Source organism: Danio rerio, chromosome 2 (genome assembly GCF_049306965.1).
Source record: "Danio rerio strain Tuebingen ecotype United States chromosome 2, GRCz12tu, whole genome shotgun sequence".
Classification (NCBI taxonomy): domain Eukaryota; kingdom Metazoa; phylum Chordata; class Actinopteri; order Cypriniformes; family Danionidae; genus Danio; species Danio rerio.
The window spans coordinates 11155946-11177500 of NC_133177.1; the positions used below are offsets into that span (position 1 = coordinate 11155946).

The 21555-nt window shown below is 35.9% G+C and overlaps 1 protein-coding gene across 6 annotated transcripts in view; it reads left to right on the forward strand.

Moving 5' to 3' along the window:
- Window positions 1-21555, forward strand: part of evi5a (ecotropic viral integration site 5a) — a 50682-nt gene that overhangs the window by 21937 nt on the left and 7190 nt on the right. For 3 of the 6 annotated variants that reach the window (XM_009297997.5, XM_002660723.7, XM_009298002.5), the window contains 2 exons: window positions 3517-3663; window positions 9073-9150. In XM_009297997.5, the coding sequence (XP_009296272.1) occupies window positions 3517-3663; window positions 9073-9150 (225 nt within the window). The remainder of the gene's footprint in view (window positions 1-3516; window positions 3664-9072; window positions 9151-21555) is intronic. The other 3 variants (XM_009298001.5, XM_073923370.1, XM_073923371.1) reach the window with 1 other exon arrangement.

The following is a 21555-nucleotide window of genomic DNA, read 5'->3' on the forward strand; positions in this document are numbered from 1 at the left end:
AACATAAAAGAATTAAGTAAGCTCATCAGTTTTTACAAATCTAAGTGGATTAAACATAAAACAATTAAGTTGTCACACAAAAACACTCAAGAACTGTGTTGTTTCAGCTTATTTTAAATAAGTAGCTTGATGCAGCAAAAATTGCAAGCAAATATTTTTTTATGTAAAAAATGCATGTAGAAATATTCATTCATTCATTCATTTTCTTATCGGCTTAGTCCCTTTATTAATCCGGGGTTGCCACAGCGGAATGAACCGCCAACTTATCCAGCAAGTTTTTACGCAGCGAATGCCCTTCCAGTCGCAACCCATCTCTGGGAAAGCATGTAGAAATAGTTTTCAATGAATAAAAAAGATAGCACTGGACAATTAGTGGGAGTCGATTGATTTCCAGAAAAATCGAAAATCTAATTCAATTCAGTAAATGACCATCACCATATTTTATCAATAACTTACATAAAAAGTAGTAGTTAATAGTTATAGTAAAAGATAGCATATCCACAGCAAATAAAAATAATAAGGCATCCGGCTTTACATTTTTTGAGCCCCGGTGGTGATTACATTTTATTAAACACACAGCACATTGATTTTATAGCACCAGATTAAACTTTGACACCTTTACGTCACTCACGTACACTCAAAAATAAATACAGGCCACAACTGAACATGTAGGATGGTCTCAGAGTGGCATTCTTCCAAATAAACAGACTTGGGCCTATTGGTGTGCATGCGCCTTTGTGTGCAAGGTTTCTATATATTTATAACCACATCGGAGGATATTTGGGGGTCGCGAGTCACTTGCATTGTTCGCGGGCTGAAAAGTTTGGGAACCCCTGCCCTTGCTTAAAAAGTTGCCCGGTGTATCAACAGCGTTAGTCACGCGCACGCTCTGCATTGGCATGCGCGTGCCACGCTGAGCGTTTGCGGCACGTGAGTGACAGAGTAGTTTAGTTAAATGACATAGTTTTTCTCTCACCTGCCTCTACATTTAGAGATAAAAAGTCTTCTTCAGGAGCTATAAATGCCATTTAATTGCGGCAATTAGAAGGCGCTGACCGAAAAAGGCGCGCATCACGAGCGCAGAGAGCAGGACGCGGGTGACGCAGCGACGCAGTGTGAACTGCGCAATCCGTTTCGCTTCAGTCGTGCTGCGTGATGATGGAGCGCATGACGGCGCACAGTCTGGACTGCTGGAGGGTGATTTTATCTTACGGAAAATGTAACCGCTACTGAGGACTGCGATTTGCTATACAGCGTTCTAAGTAAATCACAATGGGCGGCACGGTTTTTAGTGATTAGCACTGTCGCCTCACAGCAAAAGTCACTGGTTCAAGCAGGGGCGGACTGGGTTTAAAAATCAGCCCTGGCACTGTAGCCACACCAGCCCACATTACCACACTGACACAGCCCCATGCACGGATACGCACATTCACTACTTATATTGGTGTCCTGATGGTAAAATAATATAAGCAGTACCATATATGTAATAGATATTTAAACATTTAATGTATGTGACTGGAACAAAAACGAATTTATATGCAATCGTTTCATTCATTCATTATCTTTTCAACTTAGTCCCTTTATTAATCTGGATCACCACAGCGGAATGAACCGCCAACTTGTCCAGCATATGTTTTACGCAGCAGATGCCCTCCAAATTGCAACCCACTGTGAAACCTCTATACACACACATTCAAATACATGCACTATGGACAATTAAGCCTACCCAATTCACCTACAGCACATGTGTTTGGACTTGTGAGGGAAACCAGGAGGAAACCCACGCGAACATGCAAACTCCACACAGAAACACCAACTAACCCAGCCGAGGCTCGAAAAAGCAACCTTCTTGCACCCCTGCGCTGCCCTCTTTCAAGACTATTTCAGCTAGTTTTAGGCATTTGGCAGTGTTTTAATTTTTTTTATTATTATTATTTAATTTTTTTTGCTTTCTCTGAGCTTTTCGGCACCGCCTTTCCTTTTTTTATGGTCCATTTCTGACAGTTAGCTTGTGTTGCACTTACTATTTGTTTGACATTCTTTCCAGATTTTGATTACGTCCACGTAACCTCTAATTGGGTCTGGCCATCTCAAAACCAGCTGGTCATTGCCAGTTGGGCCAATGCTTAACATTTATTATTATTATTATTACTATTATCATCATCATCATCATCATCATAATACTCACATCTTGCAAGAGATAAAAGCTACCTGCATGTAAAAACAATACATATAAATTTTTTTATAAAAAAATAGCTGACCGGCCCACATTTAAAAAATAGTTCGGCCCTTCTGGCATTTGCCAGAATTGCCAGATGGCCAGTCCGCCCCTGGGTTCAAGTCCCGGCTGGGCTAGTTGGCATTTCTGTGTGAACACCCTGTGATCATGTGGGTTGCTCCCCCATAAGTCCAAATACATGTGCTATGGGTAAATTGGGTGAACTAAATTTGCCGTTACTGATTGTGTGTGTGTGAATGTGAGAGTGTATGGCTGTTTTCCAGTACTGGGTTGCGGCTGGAAGGGTGTGTTAAAACATAAGATGAAATAGTTGGCGGTTCATTCTGCTGTGGCAACCTCTGATAAATAAAGGACTAAGCCGAAGAAAAATGAATGAATGACTAACACATAATATTAAAAGTATTAGACATATTTAAACCTTTTTGTTTCCTTTACTTGTGATCACCTGATACATTTTTATGGCATGTTTAGTTTTTGTTCCATTGTTTGTTTATTTTTTCTTTTAAGTGATTGTGTGTTTTATGCTTTTAGTCATTATAATAGTTCACCCCGAAACACACTCGGTTTGATCACACTTTAAATTAGGTGTCTTTAACTCCTATACACTGTAAAAGAAGTTACGTTAACTTATTTTATTAAGTTAATCAGGTTTCAACTAATGTTTTTAAGGTTTACAAAGTTTAACATAATACTTTTAGTCTGTTTAATTTATATCAGTTGAGTTGATTGGTTTAACAAAAAAGGTAAGCTGCAATAGTGTGTTTTTACAGTGTACTTACATCAAAAATTAAGCACAATGTACTTATGTGTTCATATTGTTTTGCACATCACTTTGATGTGGGGTATTGGTAAGGTAGAAGACAGGTTTGGGTAGGTTAAAGGGTTTGTTAAGATATAAGGGATGGTACATAAATAATGAATCAATTAATTACAGATGTATTTACATACAGATCATTATTAAAATATAAGTACAACATAAACACATGTATATACAAAATAAAAGAAAATGAAAGTACACAGTAGTAAAGGCCCCTTAACATTAAAGTGGTACTCTTATCTTCAATGACCACTTGAACTTATCATTGTCACTGCATCATGATGCAACTAAGATTTCAAAACCGTATGGTTGTGAAACATGTCTAGAAATGACTAGCATTGGTTAAAACATGACTTCTAAATCAGATTCATACTGTTAGTACAGGAAATCAATGCTAAACTGCATTACAGTTGTTAAATTAGTCAATCCTCTTATTTAAAGACTTCTCTTTTCACTGCAGAATGAAATTCACAGAAACCAACTCAAGCGAACTGAAGCGCATGTGAGCAGCCAGCGAGATCATCTACAGGAACTGACATCACACAACAAAGATCTGCACAGCCAATTACAGCAGATCAGATGCCACTTTTTAGCTGTTCAAAACAAGGTAACACCATACCTGACATCATCGGCTTTCTGACAGTCAGGAGGCGTCTAATTACAGTGTCATTTACCCTTGCTGACTTCCCTCAGGTTAAATTAATCCTATGCCGTGAGCAACATTAAGTCTCTTTGTCAAAGCTTTCAGTACAGTTAAAGTGATAGTCCACCCAAAACAGAATATTCTGGCATCATTTACTAACCCTTTTCTTGTTTCAAACCATTTTACTCAAAAGAAGATAATTTGAGGAATGATGAAAACCAGTAACCATTTGATTGCCATAGTGTTTGTTTTTCTTACTATGGAAGTCAATGAATACTGTTTTTTTTTTTTTTTCAAAATACTGTATTTTGTATTAAACAGAAAATTAACTCAAAAGGTTTTGAACATCTTGAGAGTTATTAAATATTGAGCAAATTTTCCTTCTTGGGTGAACTATCCCTGTAAAATCACTTATTTTTGTCTGTAGTATTATTAAAAACAATGAAATAAAAAACGTAAATGATCATGGTCAGTCCTGTACACTTTAACTGCATGTCTGTGTTGTAAAATGTAAATATTCTTTACATTTTTATGGTCATTTAAAAACAAGCAAACAAACAAACATATACTTATTTGAGAAGAAGGGAACATTTTAAAGGAATACCACTGCTAACTTTATTTATTGTGAAACAAGGATTTGATCAGCAAGATGCTCAAATGACTGATTTGAGTAGTTTTTCTCAGGAATCGTAGTTTACTTAGTAATTTTTAAAATGTGTACTTTTAATTTACCCTGAAAACATTTTTAGTGCAGTATCTGTACTTTTACTCCACTACTTTCCTTCAACATACAGTAACCACTTATTTTTTTTGTCTATGGGAGAAAAATCAGTCCTGTGATTCCTGTCCAGTCAAATCCACATATAAGGCAAATTGCATCATTATGAACAACCTCAAGACATGGGCGATTTATAATTGCAGCAAACTGTTTGGAAGCATTAAAAGTGTCCAAGAAGATGTTCAAAATCTTTACAAGCGTTGACCCCGAGAGAGCTTAGATGCATGTCACTGATGAGAAGCTGACGGATGTTTACTGTATGATGACTGAAATGGCCTTAAACACCCAGCAGGCACAAAACGTCAACATAACGTCAGATTGACGTTGTACTCCAATGTCGTAAGGATATTGCATTTCGTTTTGGAAATGAAAATCAAGTCAGGCCGACGTCAATGTCCAACGTCCAACCTAAAATCAACCAAGTATTAACGTTTAATGATGTTACAGCTTGATGTACGTTACCACTATGACGTCTATCAGATGTTAGGTTTTGGTTGCCATACCTGATAAATAGTAGTCAGTATTTGACGTCAATATGACATTGGGTTAAGATGTTGGCTCGATGTTGGATTTTGGTCACATTCTAACGACCTAAAATCAATCAAATATCAACGTCATCAGACGTTGTTATTGGACATCAAAATAACATTGTCCTTAGACACTGGCTAGACACTGAATTTGGCCACCTGACATCACAACCTAAACTTAACCTAATATTAACGTCTTATGATGTTGTGTGCCTGCTGGGCAATAACTAAATGCACTACAGAATGTTACGTTTACACACATGCTCAAATTACATGTAAAGGCATCAGCTTTTCACAGCGTAATACTCACTACTCTTAAATACTTTTGCAAGGTTTACTTATTACTCATGCTTTGAGTAATGTTTACAACAGATACTTTTAATCTACTTGCACTACATTTTTAGGCAAGAAATTGTACTTTTACTTGTGTATGATTTATCAGTACTTTTTTTCACCACTGCAAATAATACACAAGTGCAGTTATGAAATCTTAAGATCACATTTCTGCTATCAAACCCTCCAAAAGTCTCCCAAATCTCATTCATTGCTTAGTCCCTTATTTATCAGGGGTCACCACCGCGGAATGAACCGCCAACTTATCTAGCATATGTTTTACGCAGCAGATGCCCTTCCAGCTGCAACACAGCACTGGGAAACATCCGCACACACACATACTATGGAAAATTTGGTTCATCCAATTCACCTATACCGCATGTTTTTGTACTGTGGGGAGAACATGCAAACTCCATACAGAAATACCAAATAGACGCAAACCAGCAACCTTCTTGTTGTGAGGTGCTAACAACTAAACCACCCACCCAAATCTCTTCTCTTGTATTTAACCTTGGTTCATGCTTATTTAAAGAAAACTAATTCAATTATTTCTTGTGGTAACAAAATAACAGGGCAGCTCGTGGCGCAATGGTTAGCACTGTTGTTTCACAGCAAGAAGATCACTGGTTCGAGTCCCGGCATGTTCTCCCTGTATTTGCGTGGGTTTCTTTCTGGTGCTCCGGTTTCCCCCACAGTCCAAAGACATGCGCTATAGGGAACATTTCTAACATTGAGTTTAACTTGTATTGAGTGCAACAGGTGTGTGCCCTTAGTTTCCGAATATAATTTTGAGTAGATTTTGTGGTAAATGTGATTGTATTTTTCCTCCTACAGCAGTAATTGCACACACTCACACTCCAAAGCATTTTCTACACACTAGAAACATAATATTTTTCAAAAATAAATACAAGATCTCCAAAATGTATGTTTTCAACATGAGTGCAGTTCTAACCGTAGAGCAGTATCTTTCCATATTTTATCCATAAGACTTGTTTTTATATCAATATCTTTTCCTACAGTATTTTTATGTGCATTTTGGATCATTAGTTAAAAATACTTAATGGAAACTCTAGATCAGCATACATTTTAAAATTCAAATAAAAAGCTGAGTAAAAGAAACTTTTTTGTCTGATGAGAAAGTATTTGCATAAACTATGATGGAAAAACATTTACTAAATAAATTCCAGTATGGGCGGCACAGTGGCTCAGTGGTTAGCACCTTCACCTCACAGCAAGAAGGTCCAGACCCGTAGCCAGAGGATGGGGGTTCAGATGGTTTGAATGACCCACTCCTCACTGACAAAGGTCCAGAGTTTGTCCCATACATGAGCTCATTTGTCCTATTTTGACTGCTATGCCATCATAAATAGGGAAGATAATTAATCAAAAAAGGCTTTAAGACTCAGTGCAATCCTCTGTTGGCTTTCCCTTCGGTGTGGCTTCAGCTAATCGCTTTTGGCCATTGTTAAAAAATATTTTCGTTTTATAATCTGACATAAGAGAAGTCATCTTTTGCTACTGTAATGTTTTTTAATAGAGAAAACTTTTTGCAGGTAATTTTAATTTTAAATCCTTAACCTTATTATTGAAACCAAGGTGTGAAGCACCAAAAGTGGCCCATATTAAAATCAGTTTGAATACTATTTGGCAATTGTTATTATCCATTAGTTTTCTAATGTACTTTTCTTTTACAAAAAAGGCAAAAAGATTTATGAAACTCTACATTATTACTATTGTTGTTATTATTATTATTATTGTTGTTGTTGTTGTTATTATTATTGTTATTATTATTATTATTACCACTGTAAAAGTGTGGTTATGATGACCATCTGACAAGTTAATTCAGATAAAAATAGTGCTTAAAATTTCACTACAATGCAGTATTTACTGTAAGTCTCATAATTAAATAGAAAATGAGGCTTATAACTGCAAAAGGGTTCAGTTTTTGAGAAAAAAAGAACTGCTCCTTTCACCTGGCTGGCTACAGGCCTGAGGTCGCTGGTCTGAGTCCTGGCTAGGCCAGATGGCATTTCTGTGTGGAGTTTGCATGTTCTCCCGCATGTTGCCGTGGGTTTCCTCCAGGTGCTCCAGTTTCCCCCACAGTCCACAGACATGAGGTGAATTGGGTAAACTAAATTGGCTGTAGTGTATGTGTGTGATTGTGAGAGTGTATTGGTGTTTCTCAGTACTGGGTTGCGGCTGGAAAGGCATTCGCTGTGGCGACCCCTAATGAATAATGGGACTGAGCTGAAGGAAAATGAAAGAATGAATGAATATAAATAGGTTTTTACTGTAGGACAGTTATGCTGTATGCTACTGTTTTTAAAGTTTCATTGTAAAAATTACTGTATATTTTACAGTACAGGTATACAAATACATAAACAACAATATAAATGCTGTTGTAAATGTTATACAGTAAGTTACTGTAGATTCTACAGGAAATTGTTATACAGCTAGCTTTTACTTCCAAGCACATCAAGAAGTTTGATTTGACGGTGTACAGAGTGAAAGTCTACTGTAGTTTTGATTGTGATTCATAAGGATATGCTGGAATAGTTGGCGGTTCTTTCCATTGCGGCAACCCTTGATAAATAAGGGACTAAGCCGAAGGAAAATAAATGAATAAATAAAATTCCAGTATGCGCATCAAAAAAGTCATGTGATAACAAAAATGGGTGTATGGGCAGACTTAATGGGCAAACCAGTGGAGACTGACCACATTGTAAAACATCTGAATTGTTGTCTAAAACCCTGTCATCAAATAGATTCAGTATTATTGCCTCCAGAACTGACCTTCTAAAGGCACCGCACATTCATTGCGTTTGGACTTCATCTTCTGATGTAATTTAATAAATAAGAGAAAAGGCCCACACCTACAAAAGCAAATTCCATTTTTTCTTTCCAATATTTGATGCCAGTTTATTAGAAAGTGACGATGTTGTTCTCTTTAACTCATTAAATGTTAAACAGTACAATATTTGCAAATATGTTATGCTATATTTACGTTTTGCACACAAATCCAGCACCTTTGGATGGAAACATAGCATAGCTGAGGAACCTTATTATAGTACCATGTAGGAAAATCTTGATGGAACGAGTGGCGAATTACTGTAGTCTTCCAGCGTTTGACGTCAGAAAACTTTATTCCCATAAATCATTTTCTGGCTGAAAATCACAGTCAGAAAAGTAGCAGAAATGAAAGCACCCCACAAAACACCAGCCTTTTCCATGAGGACAAATCACAGTCCTTAAACCTTGCTCAGATCAGGGATCATTCCATTTATTCATCTCACATGATCAGTGAGTGGCCTGATCGCTCTGACAGCCTTGAGGAAGCAGCATCTTCTGCTTTTTCTCGAAGCAGAGCTACGATAAGATCTTTCTCACTCTGCTGGCCGAGTTCTCGGATGCTGGCGTTGTTCACACACTCAGACCAGGCCTCCACATCGCACTTGTTTATCAGCTCTTTTTATGCAGAAGTGATTTTGCAAGAAAATGCCAACACTATATCTCACTTCACAGCAAGATGAAGCAGACATTTGCTTGCATTAATGTAACTGTGAAAAAAAAAAACCTCTCCACCGGATGGACAAGTCATGCCTGATGGTGATAGACAAAAAGATTCAGATTAATCAGATGATGAGTCTGATTTCAAAACATTGAATGTTACTTCACCATTCATATTTTCTGCTCTCAAGTTCCACTGTATTTAAGTAGTGTTTCTCTTGTCTCCAGTGGAAAGGAAACGAAGATGGAGATGCAGGAAACTTGATCGAACGTCTTCAAAAGCAGATCACTGAGTTACAAATTCAAGTATGTTGAGATTTTTTATTCACGTTTTGTCATTTTCCCATTATGTTTTCAAACGAGAGCGCAGTTTCTCTCACAAGCAGTTGATCAAACAGTAGGAATGAATTCACAGCTCCTTAACCACATTGTAAAATAATTGTAAAATATTAAAAAGTTAAGTTTAACTAAAAATAAAAATCAGGGTAAACAATCTTTAATTTGCTCAACCCTAGGCCATCCAGGAGGTATAGGACTTAGCTTAGCTGAAAAGGTGGTAATTGGTGATTTCTGATATGAAAAAAAGATGAGCTTTTACATGATTTTTTTATTCACACCTGGAGAATTTGCATAGAAATTGTAAAGCTTGTTTGGTCATTTCTTGTAACATGTGAGAGGAACTTAAGAGCCGAGTGGTTTACAAGCTTTTCAAACACTTTCTTGGAAAGTAGTGTGACAGATTGGTATGAAAATAAAAAATAAATAAATAAAAATAAATACACTTTCTGCAAGATGATGCATGTTATCTTGTGTTTGGAGGCGATGCCTGATGTTTGGTAAAATTATTGTGTAAGAGAGATCTAGGAGGTAACGATATTTTACTCAGGTGTTTGGAGAAGTATTAAAGCAACATATGAGGTTGGCGACATCGATATTTAGCACAACTGGGTTTGATGGCTTGAAATCGAGTCCCAAATCGCAAAACTTCTCCGATCACATCTCTCAACACTGTAAAAAATGTAGGGTTCCACACAATTCATTTGTGTTGTCCCAACACAAATCCATTAAGTTAACTTAACACTTTTTAACAAATTTATGTGGATTGAACATAAAAAAAAGTCCTCTCAATGGGCGAAGTAGTGGAGCAGTAAGTAGTGCTGGTCGCTGGTTTGAGCCCGTCTCAGTTTGCTTTTCTGTGTGGAGTTTGCATGTTCTCCCTGCGTTCGCGTGGGTTTCCTCCGGGTGTTTCGGTTTACACCACAGTCCAAAGACATGCGGTACAGGTGAATTGGGAATCAATGAAATTCTCCCAATGAAATCTCAAGAATTGTGTTGTTTCAACTCATTTTAATTTAGTTTTTTTTTGAGTGAACCAATGCTAGTAGATCCATAGTAGGAATAACAAATGAAAATCAATGGTTACAGGTTTCCAGCTTTCTTCAACATATCTTCTTTTGTGTTTAACAGAGGAACAAAAAAAGAGACGACCTTTGTCTTTGACCTACTTATTTAAAACGAACTGAAAAATCACAATTCTTGAGTTTATTTGGGGACAACTTAATTGTTTTATGTTCAATCCACTTCAGTTTGTAAAACTAATAAGTTAACTCGACCAACTCAAATTGATTGTGTGGAGCCCAGCATTTTTTTACAGTGTAAAACAAATTATGAGAGAATTAAAGATTACAGAACTTTTCAGTTTTGTGTGACCTACCTTATCTCCTCAAGATAAATTATAAATGATAAAAGTGCCCTTTTATTTTATTTTACATTACATGTCCAGGGTGACGCGGTGGTGCAGTAGGTAGTGCTGTCACCTCACAGCAAGAAAGTTGCTGGTTTAAGCCTTGGCTGGGTCAGTTGGTGCTTCTGTGTGGAGTTGGCATGTTCTCTCTGTGTTTGCGTGGGTTTCCTCCAGGTGCTCCGGTTTCCCCCACAGTCCAAAGACATGCGGCACAGGTGCATTGGGTAGGCTAAATTGTCCGTAGTGTATGAGTGTGAATGAGTGTGTATGGATGTTTCTCAGATGGGTTGAAGCTGGAAGGGCATCCGCTGTGTAAAACGTGCTGGATAAGTTGGTGGTTCATTACGCTGTGGCGATCCCCGATTTAATAAAGAGACTAAGCAGATTAGAAAATGAATGAGTGAATCTCATGTCCACATTTTCCAGCAGAATCTCTGCACATTCATAATAGGTTTGCAACAATAGTTGGTGTTTCAGCCACAGTTGTTTTACTTTGGTAAGACTTTATTTTGATGGTCCCCATTTTGTTGACTAAAAGTTGCATTAACCACATGCCATTTACTTTTCCTTTGAGGATTAGTACTGTCTGCTTAATATCTATTGATATGCTCCTTCAACAGACATTTAACGGACTATAAGAAACTTTGCAAGTGCATGTCAACTTAAACTAACCCTGACCCAACAGTCCACTTATAGTCTAATGAGAATAGGTTGGCATGTAGATGCAATGTAACTTAAATTCAACAAATTGCTTTAAAGCGACCATCAAAATAAGGTGATACCTGCATTTTTTTTTATTGGAATAAACTTTAATAGTTCAGTTGTTAAGTGGATGAATGCATCTGCTTTGCTTTGTACAGAGTAAGTTACAGCTGCACTGATCAATGAATATGATCTGCAACTTATTTTAAGTGTCATTGACAAATATTATGTATTGCATAATGTGCACTCAGTCCATCCACTCTAATACACATACTGTAACAGGAGAGACAGCAAAAAGCCAGCACACATTCAAACATGATTTCTCTCTTACATATTGATTGCAGCATCTTGATGATAATTTATAAATGTTGATTAATATTGACAGCGATGCGGTGGCACAGTAGGTAGTGCTGTCGCCACACAGCAAGAAGGCGCCGGTTCGAGACTCAGCTGGGCCAGTTGGCGTTTCTGTGTGGAGTTTGCATGTTCTATCTGCGTTTGCGTGGGTTTTCTCCGGGTGCTCCGGTTTCCCCCACAGTCCAAAGACATCTTGTACAGGTGAATTTGGTAGGCTAAATTGTCTGTTGTGTATGAGTGTGAATGAGTCTGTATGGATGTTTTCCAGAGATGGATTGCAGCTGGAAAAGCATCCGCTGAGTAAAACATATGCTGGATAAGTTGGCGGTTCATTCCGCTGTGGTGATTAATAAAGGGACTAAGCCGAAAAAAGAAAAATAAATTATGATTAATATTGCTTTCAATATTTAATAATTGAATGAATATTAGAATTTATTTAATAATATTTATTTTTTCTTTTTAAAGCATCAGAATTTAAGTGTAAAAAGGTTGAATTTGAAGATGCATGAAAATCATTGCAGTTTGAGAACATATTATGAAGCTGGGTATTTTTGACAGAACTTGCATCTTTTTGTCCATATTATGGCATGTAAATGTGGGTTCACACTAGCCAAATTCCTAATGTGAAGTGAATTTTTTCAAAGTTTGCAAAAGATAAAAAAGTGTCAATTAGGTGCATTTCCATTAGGTTTTTAGAGCTGCTCACTGTAGTATTGATAACCTAACCAACAGTAAACAAAGCAAGCTTAATGGATACAGTCTATTAGTCATGTGGGTGAAATGAGTTTGATCAGCAAGCATGTATCTGTCTCTAATTATTTGCATTAATCCTTTTTCATACAAGTCCAAATCCACCTCAAGTAAGCATAATATTTTTAAATTTTTAATTTGAAATTAGGTATTTCCATCACGTGATTCTTCAAAGTGGGCATCAACACAGGGTGATAGAAACTACTGTCCTATATCTGTAAGAAAAGAAAAACATTATTAGAAGTTTTTATTCACAGTATTATTTTATTGTACGCTATAATATATGTATTTACTAAATAAATGAAAAGGCGAACGTCCATTTCATGCCATTTTTAAAACAAGGAAATGCAACTGCATAAAAGACAAAGCCTGCTGTCATTCTGAGGGGTGAGACAAGGTCTAAATTTTGATTGTCACTTATAGCCGCATGCTCTACATATCTTGTCAAGCAGAGGTGGTGTATTCAAGCAAATCAGTCTTCCAGTAAGGCCCCAGATTACATTTAGACTCACTATTTCAGAAGCTGCTCAGTACAGCCAATAGCTACACACAAGTAGCATGCTAACGCTAACCGCTGTAACACAAACATAAACCAAAGCAAAACTTCTGGCATGAAATCGGTTAAACACACGTGTCATGCTAAGCCATCAGAGTCCTGATCATGCACGCATGTCGTGTAGCAAAACTTCTCCTTATTGAGAGAACTTTTTTTTCTCAAATAGCCACACAATGGCCAGGAAACTCTTAGCACCTCTCAACACGTCTGCCTCCATGTGATTTGTAGCACCCCGCTGTTCAGTAGATTTACAACCAGAAACCCTGGCGTGCAGGTTCACGATGAGCCTTGCTGATTACAAAGATAGCCTGAGACCTCCTCCCATTGTAACCGGTAAACCGTGGTTCATTGTTGTGTTGCCACATAGCACTGTCAAAGAGGTGTTTGTGAGATAAACTGCCGTTCACATGGTGAGACAAGAGGAAAAAGGGATCTTTTGGACAAACTAAAGTCTGTTACTATGGACCATTCATCAGTTTTGGAAGATTTTATTAATGTTGATTGAGACAAAAAATAAAAACAACAACAATAATGTACTTAAAGAGAAATAGTTCATCCAGAATTGACTATTTACTCTCTTTTCACTCACCCTTAAGTGGTTCTGAACAGTTTATGGCTTCTGTCTTCATAAAATGTTATTCTGAAGACAGTACTCATTGACTTCCATAGTAGGAAAACAAATACTGTGGAAGTCAATGGTTACTGGTTTCTAACATTTTTCAAAATATCTTTTTTTCCCTTTCTCTTAACTGAAGAAATAAACTTAAAAAGGTTTTCCACAAGTGAAGGGTGAGGAACTCATGACAGAATGTTCAGTTTTGGGTGAACTATCCCTTTAAACCGTATGGTCTCATATGGCCCAGCGCAGCACAGTTTTGCTCTAACCTTATAAAACACAGCTGATCCAAATGAGTCATGAACACCTTCAGTAGTTGGATCAGCTGTGTCTGATTGCGGTTGTAGAAAAAAGTGTTTATATTGGGGTCGGCTTTGACCTTGTGAGTCATAACTTTTTAAATAAAATTCACACTGTTTCTGATGAATAACTAGTACTATTGGCTGAATGTTCAATTATTTTAAAGTTTCACTTATCACCACAAACAACAAAGTTATATTATCATGAGTAACATTTTCTGTATCTTTTATTTGTAATTTTATTATTCCAATTTAACAGAAATGTCTGTAAAATTAATGGAAAATAGTCTGCCAGACAAATAACTGCTAGTAAATCGTTCTTTCTTTCTTTCTTTCTTTCTTTCTTTCTTTCTTTCTTTCTTTCTTTCTTTCTTTCTTTCTTTCTTTCTTTCTTTCTTTCTTTCTTTCTTTCTTTCCTTCTTTCTTTCTTTCTTTCTTTCTTTCCTTCCCTCATTCCCTCCTTCTTTCCTTCCTTCCTTCCTTCTTTTTTTCTTTCCTTCTTTCTTTCTTTCTTAAATGTAAAGATTATTACTTGGATTTGTTTGTTTGATTGTTTGTTGGTTGGCACTCACATAGTAAAAAAATCCCTAACTTTGTTAGTGTTATACTGGATCTTAATCTTTAATTCTAATTCTTTTTTTTGCTTAAAATACTCTTCAGTGCATTTGCTTTTTGTTGAATCTTAGTCTTTAATGTAACAAAATTTAAAATAATTTAACCCTCTTGTGCTTGAGTGTCCACATACGTGGACAGCACATTTTAGCTCTTAAGTGGCTATTAAAATACTTTGAATGTTTTATATTTTGTTACAGACATGCAGTGTCATTCTGCAACTGTTTTGCAGCATATGAAATGTTGCAAACACTTAACTGTCCAAAATGGGGAAAAAATAGTTTTAACTCTCTAATAGTCAAAGCAAGTTAAAAATGAAAAAAAAAAAAAAAAGTTAAATATGCATTAAAAACATTCTGGAAAAAGTGTTTTATGTAAATTCGGAATGCGAGTCCACAATTTTTTCACTAAAAGTACATCTTATCAAAAGATGATACTTAGGTTTTTATTCTAATTACGTTCCAATAAGCCCAAATAGCAAAGAGAAATAAAAATGCATGTAAAAAAACATCTTTGGCCTTAAGAGGTAGACATTTGACGGACTGTAAGAAACTTTGCAAGTACATGTCAACTTACACTAACCCTAACCCCAACCCTAACAGTCTAATTATAATCTAATGAGAATTAGTTGGCATGTAGATGATATGTAATTTAAATTCAACAAATGGACCTAAATTAAACCTACTGTATATCTGCATTGTGGGCCATTTTCAAACAAAATGAATGTAAGCTTAAAGGTATTAGTAAATTATTATTTACTAATAATAGTAACAATATTAGTATTAGTAATTATGTGACATGTCTTAATAAAACACTCTCTTTATTCTTTAGGCATTTGTGAAAGTTTGGTTCACAAACTAAAATCTGTGCTTTTTTACATTATAAAACAGAATATGTTTACACAACAAAAATACAATGTACAAAAATAATGTGTAAAAAAAAATTTTTTTAAATAATTTTGGGATGTACGGATCCATGAAAACTAAATATACTCTGTATATAAGTCAGGGAATCATAAAACATTTTTAAATACATCACCATTTTTAACTAAATCTATTTAAAATTTTTTGAAAAGGTTACGTTTCAAACCTCTAAAATGTTGCATAAATAAATGATCAAAAACTTTTCCTTTTTAATTAACACTGCATGAAAACATATAAAACAGTAGCTGTTTCATGAGCAAATGACAGAAAAACAAACATCAAAACATAATATACAACTGTTAAAATCAACTTGTTTAATGCCTGCACTGTTAATGACTTTCTATATTACACAGTAATTACTGTAATATAAACTGGGGGGATGGCAGGGTTATTAGTTTCCCCCACAGTCCAAAAACATGCAGTATAGGTAATTTAATAAACTAAATTGTCCGTAGTGTATGAGTGTGAATGAGAGTGTATGGATGTTTGTAACTGGAAGAGCATCCTTGTAAAACATAAGCTGGAATAGTTGGTGGTTCATTCCGCTGTGGCGATACCTGATAAATAAAGGGACTAGGCCGAAGGAAAATGAATGAATGATTATAACTTGATTTTTACTGTAGGACAGTTGTGCAGTTGTGGACAGTTACTGTTTTAAAAAGTTGCATTGTAAAAATTAATGTATATTTTAAAGTAAAGGTATATACTATAAATACAAACACCGCAAGATAAATGATGCTCTTAGCGTAAATACAGTAAGTTACTGTCGATCAGTAAATAGCTTTTACTTCCAAGCCTATGAAGAAGTTTGATTTGACGGTGTGCCAGAGTGAAAGTCTACTGTAGTTTTGATTGTGATTCATAAATTTGCCCTGATGTTTCCTCCTCTTCCCTATCTGGGGCGCGCAGTAACACTGTCGGTGGTTTGAGGTTTTGTGAGAAACGTCGCTCTCTGATAAACCTGTAGGTGTGAGTGAGCGAGTGCCCTCAACACCTCCTGCTCACAGACTGATTTTGTGTGGCAACCAGTGCTGATTCAAACCCACTGATGCTCATCTCTCCTGATCTGGTTTGCTGCTGATAGCATCGTGTGTTGCTCATAAATGTTGTAACTCTTTGAAGAGGGAGGTCTTGTGTTGGCTGAAGTTTGGTGCTTTTGTTTTTTTTTATTTGCATTTTTTAACTGCATATCAAATTAGGAGTAGCATTTTTCATGTTTGGGAAATTTCCATTCCGAAGAACTGATATTATTCAATTTAAAGTGTTAATATGCCCCAAAATGAACTCACCCTCATGTTGATTCAAACACCGAAGACCTTTGTGTATCTGCTCAACACAAATTAAGGTATTTTAGGTGAACTCTGAGAGCTCCTGAGACATTCTGACAGCAGTGCTGAGATGTTTAAAATCCAGAAAGAGAGCTAGAAACATTCTATGAGACTTCATTAGATCAATTATAAACAAACGTAACTCCAAGAACACTTTTGTGCCAAATTAACTGAAAAAATTGTTTTGTTTATCTTTTTTCTTTGTTTTCAGCGCATTTAAAGAAATACAACATTAAGGTCAGCAGATCAAAACACAAGTATCATACTGGCTGTAAGATATTAGTGAACAAAATCATTGAATTTTAGTACACAAATGTGTTTATGGAGCTTCATATGATTACGAGTCCAAATGAACATTTTCACAATGCTTTTGGTTCCTTTTTGGGATTTTGACAGCCTGATCTCACAAGAAAACGTAAGTATTTTACGTTTTGGCAGTTTAGTGGCTAATTCATACAAATTCGTACGAGTTCAGTCGTAAGAAAATGTACGATTTTAAAAGGAGGCGTGGCACCTAACCCCACCCCTAAACCCAACCGTCATTGGGGGATACGCAAATCGTACTAAAATGTACGAAATAGATCGTACGAATTTGTACGAATTAGCCATTAAATGAAAAAGTTACGAATTGCCGTGAGATTGTGTTGGATTTTGAACACCTACTGTATGGACCATTGCCAGAATGTCATGAGAGGATTCTCTTCATCAAAATTGTCTTAATTTTTGTTCTAAAGATGAACGAATGGGACTGGAACCACATGAGTAATTTATAACAGAATTGTTATTTTTGATTGAACTAACCCTTTTGAAAATAAAGCTATGCTACAATATATTAAATTATTTTTAGAAATAGAAAACATTCTGAAGAATGTTGGAAACCATTGATTTCCATAGTTTTTGTTTTTCCAACGCTGTAAAAAATCTGTAAATTAGCAGTTGTCCATATTTTGTGAATCATGTTTTTATTTTTCCTAGTTTATTTATGCTTTTGAATTGCATTATGGGTCCTGGATATTTCTTCTAACAACTTTTGTCTGGGTTGGTGTTTATTATGCTACAAAAACCATGTAATATGCTGCCAGTACATTTTCTGATATTTTACAGAATTATGTCTCTAAATTTTTGTTTTTATACATTACATTATTTCAGACTACTAAAATGTCAATAAAAGTCACTCTGTCAAACTGTAAAGTTGATCAACATCCCATAATGCAATTCACAACCGTAAACACATGGAAAACACCTGTGAATCACAAAATAGGATTTTTTTTACAGTGTACAATTAATGTGAATAGTCGCTGGTTTCTAACATTTTTCAAAATATCTTTTGCATTAACACAACAAAAAAAAATTAGCAGAACAGAAAGAAAAGCTCAGTTATTTTGGGTGAACTCATTAACTATGAATTTTGACTCAATATACTCCAAATGTGATGCTCAATGATAGTTAATATAGGTAGGTCACGTACATATAGTTCCTGAAGGGCTGCAGCTCTGCACAGTTTAATTTCAACCTTGCAGCAAACTTACCTGTAGGTTTCATACAAGCCTGAAGGACTCAAGTAGTTTGATTTGGTGCGTTTAATTAGGGTTAAAGCTAAACTGTGCTGAGCTGCGACCCTCTAGGAACTGGATTTGACACCTGTAGGTAGGTGGTGTATGCATGGGACCATTCATATATTAGATCTTAAACTGAGTGGAAAGCGCAAGGCATATCGTGCAAGGCACTTTCTTCACCTTTCACAACAAGCTTTTGTTCTCACACTCCCATGTTGTCTGTTGTTGCTAGACAACTATCAACCGTTTTCTCAGAAGATGACAAACATTGCTGCAGCTCTGATACAAGTTTAATTGTTTGTCTGAGGTAATCAGTTTATCGAAATGTGTATATTTCTTACAAAGTATGAAGCTGGTTGGTCAGTTCTACATTTGCTGTGTGCTTGCGACATTCTGAAAAGTTGAGATGTTTTTAACTTGGTGCGCCGGGAAAACATGAGGGCGTTGTTAATATGAGTGCACAAGCTGCATGCTTCCATTGGAAAGATGAACTTGCATGAGCATGCAAAAATGTGAGCAGCCCCTTTAATAGTGGGTGGATTAGGGTTGTAGAATACGGAAAAGCATAAAATATGGTTTATGGTTGTTAAGTTAATATGACCTCACTGCAATTCGTAACTTTTTGATTCAGTGGATAACTTACACGATCTCACGGCAGTTCTTAACTTTTTAATTCGCTTGATAATTCAGCAAGATCTCGCGGCAATTCTTAACTTTTTGATTCAGTGGATAACTCAACACGATCTCACGGCAATTCTTAACTTTTTGATTCAGTGGATAACTCAACACGATCTCACGGCAATTCTTAACTTTTTGATTCAGTGGATAACTCAACACAATCTCACAGTAATTCGTGACTTTTTGATTCAGTGGATAACTCAACACAATCTCACAGTAATTCGTGACTTTTTGATTCAGTGGATAACTCAACACAATCTCACAGTAATTCGTGACTTTTTGATTCAGTGGATAACTCAACACAATCTCACAGTAATTCGTGACTTTTTGATTCAGTGGATAACTCAACACAATCTTGCAGTAATTTGTGACTTTTTGATTCAGTGGATAACTCAACACAATCTCACAGTAATTCGTGACTTTTTGATTCAGTGGATAACTCAACACAATCTCACAGTAATTCGTGACTTTTTGATTCAGTGGATAACTCAACACAATCTTGCAGTAATTTGTGACTTTTTGATTCAGTGGATAACTCAACACAATCTCACAGTAATTTGTGACTTTTTGATTCAGTGGATAACTCAACACAATCTTGCAGTAATTCGTGACTTTTTGATTCAGTGGATAACTCAACACGACCTCACTGTAATTCGTAACTTTTTGATTCAGTGGATAACTCAACACGATCTCGCAGTAATTTACTAAAGCAAAGTTACGAATTGCCGTGATATCTTGTTGAATTATCCACTGAATCAAAAAGTTGTGAATTACTATGAGATCATGTTGAGTTATCCACCTAATCCAAAAAGTACGAATTACTGTGAGATCGCGTTGAGTTATCCACTGAATCAAAAAGTTACGAATTACAGTGAGGTCGTGTTGAGTTATCAACTGAATCAAAAAGTAACTAATTACTGTGAGATCGCGTTGAGTTATCCGCTGAATCAAAAAGTTACGAATTGCTGTGAGATCTTGCTGAGTTATCCACTGAATCAAAAAGTTACGAATTGCCATGAGATTGTTTTGAGTTAACCACTAAATCAAAAAGTTACGAATTGCTGTGAGATCTTGCTGAGTTATCCATTGAATCAAAAAGTTACGAATGATCATGAGATTGTGTTGAGTTATCCACTGAATCAAAAAGTCACAAGTGGCTAATTTGTATGAATTCTTACGAATGATGGTTGGGTTAAGGGGTGGGGTGCTTTTTTTTTTTTTTTAAAAAGTGGCCTCCTTTTTAAAATCTTACATTTTCTTATAACTGAACTCATACGAATTTGTTTGAATTAGCCACTAAACTGACAAAATGTAAAATAGTTACGTTTGAGTTACCAGGATAGATAATTTATATCAGCAAACTATTTTCTGATTCCCCAATGAGAGGAAGGTTTAGGGCTGGGGTTTGTGGCCACGCCTCCCTTTCCTTTTGTACATTTACATACAAATGAAATAGTATGAATTCATAATATTAGTCACTTTTCTGATAATACATAAATATTTACGTTTCTTCATAAAACTGGGAGAAAAATAAGACTTCATAGCAGCCTGTTTACAGTTTAATAGAACGAATTCACTCCCATAATTCACACAAAGCTTTATAGGGTGTAGGAAAAAAGGTGGACAAGATGACAGTAAGAAAGGTTTCTTGTTAATTCTCACATGCGTGGTTTTGAATAGATAGATGTGTCTGGTTATAATCAATGTTGTCTTTTTTTAAAGCCATGCTCCATCTCTGATTGAGCTCTACTTGAGCTGTTCGTCTCAGATTCAGAAATAACATTTGTGGTCGTGAAAGCTTGTCAGTCTTGCGCAGTCAAGTACCAGACAAAGAGAACGCTAGAAACCTCAAACCATTATCACGGCAACTTTATGCAGCTATTTCAATCACGTACTCCCTAAAGAGGCTCGGCCCAGAAAGCAGAGAAAGAAAAATAGAACTCGGAGTTGGAGAGTTTTTGACCTGTTGATGCAGTTGAACTGTCTGTTGAAGTCTGTCTTTGGTTTCCTGTTGATGATGTGAGGAGGAGGAGGTTTGTCACGTTTACAGTCTTATGTGTGTTTGAGAGTGAGAGTTGCACTTCACTTTTGCTCTTTAAATTGCCTATATGTTTGCTTTGATAGAAAGAGCATAAATGTGGGTTTTAAATCATTTTTGACGTGAAGTACATTTTATTTTTATTTTTAAATCTATGGATAATCATAATTAGTCAACAAATAAATATACTGTATACAGCCAATAAAGTAAAATAAAGATAATTCTTAATGGATCATGTCTTTTAAGTGGCAAATGTTTGAAATATTTAAATATTATACATAAATAAAAAAGAAGCAATTAACACACATACATAAATAACTATTTAAATTCAAAAGTAAATAAAACTGCTGGGTTATTTTTTTATACATTTTTAGGACAAAGCCAAAGCTGGTTCTTGAATCTGATTGGCTGATAGCCGTGATATATTTAAGTAATATCAGCACCCATACAGCCTCTTTACCCTTACCCTGTATTACTCCTCTCACATACAGCCAGCAAAAAGCAGACACTACAGATCTACAGTTTAAAAGATGCTTGCTCAGCTGTTTAACT